Genomic DNA, 6,112 nt, shown 5'->3' with positions numbered 1-6,112 from the left:
CGGGCACACCCCTAGTATGTACACACGAAGATGTTTTACATGATTTCCAGACTGAAAAGAAAAGACCAAATATTTAGAAACAACTTGACATCACTGGAGTTTTGGAGCCAGATGACAATAGTGATTGATTGAAGCGTAAAGATAAGGTGATGTTTTTTGATTTCTATGTGAGAGATTTGCATTTGTATTTTTTAAAATATTTGTTATTTTGTTCAGAGTTGTATTGTCTCTCTTTTCAGTTGCTTTACTCCTCGGAAAGCTTCTTTATAAGCAGGTTGATCACTGTTGTTTCTGTGTTTTGGTGAGGTGATAATGGGATGTTCTGGTTTGAAATATAATGTACTGTATCATCTTTCTTTCAAGTTATAAAAAAAAACAACAACAACTTGATGAAGTCTCTGTGTCAACACACAGTAGTTAAATAAATGTAGATACTTCTAGTACGTTGGTAAGTCTCAAGAATAAAATTTTAGGGGGAAAAACACTGAATAACAAATTGGGGGATTTTTTTGACGTAAAAATTTAGATACGTTGCTCAGCTCCAAATATGGAAGAACTGTGACCTATTTCACAAAAGCGATTAATGTGTGAAACACCAGAATTAACACAGGAGTAAATGATGTCATGTTGCAGATCACAGCTTGCATGTTGTAAATTTGGTGAAATGGGCTCCAGGAATTCAAAAAACGTCAAACCACAAATTTGAGGAAAATCACCAGAAACATTTTCAGTGTTTCCCATAAATAGAATTTATCTGGACAGTTCACCCACACACATAATATGTTTTTCTATGTAAATATTTATGTTTTCTCATTAAACACCTGTATGCAAATTCTGACAGAACGCTGCAGTTGTGTTTACTTGTATTTTCCCCTTACAGGGAACCTGCAGAGTTTTTAACCACTAGTAAAACTATGGAGCAGGTTTTTTTTTTTTTTTTTTTTTTACATATAAGTCTGTTTGGTTTTTTGCAATTTACAGTCCTGTGGTGTCACACTGTTCCACCGATCTACAGGTGGCAGTGATGCACCAACACACACAGCAACATACCAACAAAGGCAGGGAAGAAGAAGACTGGTGAGGAAGTAAAGACATCCAAGACATTGTTAGACCTCAAGGATACACAGTGTGTTTTGATGTGTAACAGTAGATGTAAATAGAAACCTTATTTGCAAAAAAAACCTTCCCAGGGAACCTTTAGATAATTGTAATATTATTGTCAGTCAGAGAGTATAACATGTATTGTGAATCATCTAGTTCCAGCTCTTTGTTGAAGCTCTATGATGTTTATGTTTTATTGCTGCACAATTCTATCGAATGTAAATATTCCTGATGATTTGTGCATCAATTTATGCACATTTCTACAAAATTCAGCCTGACATGTTTGCTATCTTTGGAAACTGTGTGATTTTCAACAGAATTTAAAATGAACTCATGTGGGTTTGAACAGTGAGAATAGTGGGATTGTGATGTTTAATCAGAAGTGAGGTTGTAAATTTAGACGACCACCAATTAATTCAAGAGATATACCACCGTAAATGTGTGTATAGAGATTTTATTGAGGACTAGTTGGACACAGCGGCAGGAAACCATAATTTACAGCGTGCAAAACGAAATATTCAGTCAGAGGTCACTGAGATCCAGCTTTAGGGGGAACCCACTCGTGGATCTTCTTGCGGGTGGTGGAGAAGGGCACGTACTGCTGTGCGCTGCCGCTCACGTTGAACTGGTGAACCTCAGCCAGGAACTTCTTGGGCTCTGGTGGGTGCGTGGTGGGGGGGTCGTCCGTCATACAGTGCAGCCAACGATGCCTGGAGAACAAGAACATGAGGAAGGTAGAAAAGCTTAAATAACTAATTTAAACTGTTGCTCTGAGGAACAAACCGTCAAAAGACTTTATATCAGACTCAAAACAGTCTGGATCTACTAGAAAATCTGTTTTAATTAATGTAATTTAGCACAAACTAAAGCGTGTTGTTTTAAAAGTATATACATCTGAAAAAGAACTGGAATAACAGATTCTTAAATTTTGCTAAATCAAATATAAAAAGTGTTAACAAGTTATGCCAAACAGAGAGTAAGCTGGTTATCAGGTAAACAGAGGTACTGAATACTGACTATCAGAAAACAACTTCCATGGATGCAAATAAACTGGACCTGTAACTTAATTTTTTATCTTTAATTATCCATTTAGTTATTGACATTATTCATCTATTTATTGTCATTTAGTTCTGTCTTCTCTGTTCTGTTTACTTTTCTGTTTGCTTTATTATTCTTAATTATGATTATGTTTACTTATTGTTGTTTGTCTTATTGATAGGCTGATGTGTGTTTGCTCAGGGGTGGGTGGGGGATGTTGGGGAATCAAAAAGGGAAATGGTTGTTTATATATCTTGATCAGTTGTTTAATTAAAAAAAATGTGATAAAAATTATACTCTCTCTATATACACTATACACTATTATTATTTTGCTTTATACTGTTATTGTGCTGTTATATGTTTTAATTGTAAGGGACTGCAGATGAAAACTAGCTTTTTGTTAACAGCAACATTTATGTTTAAAACTGTACAACAACTCCATCATTTGATTTAAGAAGGAAAACACTCTCAGCACTTGTACAGCAACACTGAACATCCTTCCATGTTTACTTTACTTTACTGTCATTCAGACCAAGTATTGACATATACAGCAGAATGAAAAACATCTCTGTTTGAAAGCTGCAAGACAAATAAATAATGTTGCATGTTTGGGACAGATACACTTTCACATATTAATGACATCTAGCTTTTGTTCCCATGGAGCTTATGAGTTGCTTTGGATGAAAGCGTACAGTAATGTCTGACTCCATGTTGTAACTGTTTGTATTCATTTTAATTCTACATATTTCATGTCGTACCATTCAGCGGGCACCATGCTGCCGTCCACCTCCCACAAGGTGTTCTTTCCATTCATCTCTGTGGTGTAGATCACCCAGCGGTGTCGCCCTGAAAACATTTGACACAAAAAAAGAGTTAATTTACCAAATAACACAATTGTCACACTGAAGCAGTTACAACATTCTGAATATTTATCTACCAGATATTATAAAAGCAGCCAAATCTGAACATTTTTTGTTAAATTATCCTGTAAACAATCAGTTTAGTCTTGTCTGCGTTCGTTTTGGTACAGATTTTATGCATATTTGGGGAATCTCGACTCACCAAAGAAGTAATGCTGCCTGTCCTCATAGTATTTGTTTCCATATTTATCCACACCAATCAGAGTTCCTGTCTTCACATCATTCACCCTGCAAACAAAATGATGAAAACAGTGTTAACTGACCCAACACATGCAGTTCTCTCAGACTTGTCAGTCAATCAAAAATCTGTCATCTGTGTCAACAAACACACACAAAGTCACTTGTGTGTGTGTGAAAATGCTAAAAAACGTTCTTTCTCACGTTTTCTATTGTGAAAACAAGCTGTGTATTTCAGAAGTGGTATCAACTTTCTCATCTAACTCGTCAAAGAAGGAAAAAATAGGCAGATTTCCTAAAATGTCAAACTATTCCTTGAAGTCTGTTCCATTTATTGAAGGTAATAAATGAGTGATTGTTTCAGTTTGAGCACTGATGGTAGTCAGTATTATCTGTCGTCTCAAATCTGATGTGTTAGATTTAGTTGTGACAGAAATGTTTACTGCACTGTTTAAACCTTTTAGAAAGATTATTCTAAGGACATCAGTGTTTAAACCAGACTAATATCATGTTGTCATGTTGCAGGGCTGAAGGAAACTCACTCTCACCTCAGTCAGTTCAAATTATTCACAAAAACTGTAATTTTAAATTAGAGCTGCAACAATTCGTCGATTATGAGAAAATTAATTAGCATCTTTTGATAATTGATTAATAGCTTTGAGTAAACTGAATATCTTTGGGTTGTGTAGCCTACTATTTTTGGACAAAACAAGTGATTTGAGGACGTCACCTTGGGCTTTAGGAAACAGTGATCAACATTTTTCACCATTTACTCACGTGTTAAAGACCAAACAATTATTCAATTAATCGATTCCAGCTTGTTAAATGTGAATACAGTATTTTCTTTAATCTGCTATGAGAGTGAACTGAGTATATTTGAGTTGTAGACTATTTATGGACAAAACAAATCATTTAAAGTTGCATTTTTCACCATTTTCTGACATTTTATGGACCAAACAACTAATCACTTAACTGAGAAAATAATCACTAGATTAATAGATAATGAAAATGAAGGTTAGTTAGTCGCAGCTCTGATTTAATTCGTTATCAGCTGTTTACTGTTCCAGTCAGTTAGCTTAGCTGTCAACATGCTAACTTAACATTAGCTCTGAATAGTAAACTCGGGTCACACATCTGTCTTCTGTCTTTATGAAACTTTCACAAACATCACTGTGGTTCAGTAAAAACAACACAAACATTTATTTAAAATGACCTGAATAACTGAAGGAGAAACCCTCGGACTCCTCCATGACCTCCTATTTGCCCCAAAGCCCTTCGGACGATGTTCGCATACTCCGCCATCTTCAGACGGAACTATTACGGAGACGGACCGTTCTGCGTTATTAACATGTCCGGGTAACACAAGCCAAAGAGTCTTTTGGTTCCACATACAGAATAAACGATACTGCGTTATGGATAAAAACATAAACATCTAAAGTGCCTAAAACTGTTGCAAAGTACTGTTTATACACATAGTTACCTGTCAATAAACACTTAAATAACGTTACTATGTGTGCAGGTTGTTTGCATTTGTTTGTAGTAATATAATATGTAAGATTTATGCTGCAGAAAAGGTGAAAACCTGCAGACAGCCACATCATAATATTTCGTAGTAATATTAGACATATAGGCAGGTGACAAATAAAAGTAAAAACAACATATAGTGTCTTATATATGAAAGTGAAATCTCATAATCTTATATTTGTACATCTGCATATACTGTTTATACTATGAACATTTGCACATTCCTGGTCAATTTGTTGTTCAAAATATTTAATTCTCTTCAATTTAAATTTAAACCTTTAGCAGCTTTTCTCACTTAGAATATATTTTACATATTTTTATTGTAAATTTCTTTCTTTATTAATTATTTAGGACTACTTCATTTTGTGTATATTTTTGATGGTTATGCACCACAACAACATCAAGGCAAATTCCTTGTGCATGCAAACCCACTTAGCCATAAACCTGTTTCTGATTCTGATTATGATGAGATTAAAATGTTTTTCCACAACAAGCTGGAGGGATGTTTCTTCACACACTTATTATAGTTTCTCCTTTAATTTTTGTCGTCTATCCGTACATGAAAAGTAGTTCTGTCATGTCTAAAGCATTTAAAATCCTTAAGGCAGAATTCACACACTACAATGCTAGTGATGAGGTTGTATTTAAAGTGGCCAATAAACAATTGAAAAGGACGAATATAAATATATAGTTATTAATAAATAGGAAACATACCTGAGGAACTTGATATTGGAGACAAATATTTACTAAAAATTCTCATGGAAGCAAGCAAGAAGGCAATTACAAGATGCTGACTTCTTAAAGATCCTCCCAATCTGAACCAATGAATAGATATGGATATATATAAGAGTAATGGATTAAATGGGATAAATACCTGACTAAAGAAGAGTCTTAGTATAGTAACAACTACAGTAAATGTGAATGAAATTGAACCATTCTGTGACTAACAACTCCTTCTGTCTATCATCCAATGTCAATGAATGAATTCATGTTTATTGTGTTATAAAACAATAAATAAGGTATAAAAAAACACCTTCACAGGGAGGTCGGCTGCAGTACAGAGACCCTGTAGATGCTGAGTATTCAGCGGGGTTACTAAAGGACACTTGAGCAGAGCCGACGCTTCCTGACACAGACTTGAACTGGTGCATTTTTTTTTTTTAAATTAAAGGACAATCTCTCAACCTGCTGCTGCACAAGAGAGCTGATTTAAAACGGTCCAGTGTCACTGCGGAGGGAGACGGAGGGGAAATATATAAAACTGCAGCAAAATTCAAAGCTATGGCGCATCATAAAAAACGCCTTATCTCTAAAACCGGTGCTTTGATCACCAGCTCAAAGAGAAACCCAGA

At 35.0% G+C, this 6,112-nt stretch overlaps 1 protein-coding gene across 1 annotated transcript; it reads right to left on the bottom strand.

Annotated features, from left to right (window-relative positions):
- Positions 1–1,539: 1,539 nt before the first annotated feature.
- Positions 1,540–4,604, bottom strand: ndufa12 (NADH:ubiquinone oxidoreductase subunit A12). The gene is made up of 4 exons (XM_067581906.1): positions 4,450–4,604; positions 3,202–3,287; positions 2,898–2,985; positions 1,540–1,811 (listed from the first exon to the last, which is right to left on the bottom strand). The coding sequence occupies exons 1-4, from the start codon at positions 4,536–4,538 to the stop codon at positions 1,631–1,633; spliced, it is 444 nt and encodes a 147-aa protein (XP_067438007.1). The 5' UTR covers positions 4,539–4,604; the 3' UTR covers positions 1,540–1,630.
- Positions 4,605–6,112: the final 1,508 nt, after the last annotated feature.

Source organism: Thunnus thynnus, chromosome 23 (genome assembly GCF_963924715.1).
Source record: "Thunnus thynnus chromosome 23, fThuThy2.1, whole genome shotgun sequence".
In the NCBI taxonomy this organism is placed as follows: Eukaryota; Metazoa; Chordata; class Actinopteri; order Scombriformes; family Scombridae; genus Thunnus; species Thunnus thynnus.
Note: the sequence above shows the minus strand (reverse complement) of the source record. Positions and strands in the feature narration are given on the sequence as shown.

Coding starts and splice junctions, on each gene's coding strand:
- ndufa12 (XM_067581906.1), bottom strand. CDS start 4,538: ATGGCGGAGTATGCGAACATCGTCCGAAGGGCTTTGGGGCAAATAGGA. Junction 3,288..4,449: donor TTTCTCCTTCAGTTATTCAG/GTCATTTTAAAT, acceptor TTTTGTTTGCAG/GGTGAATGATGTGAAGACAG. Junction 1,812..2,897: donor AGCATGGTGCCCGCTGAATG/GTACGACATGAA, acceptor CTTGTTCTCCAG/GCATCGTTGGCTGCACTGTA.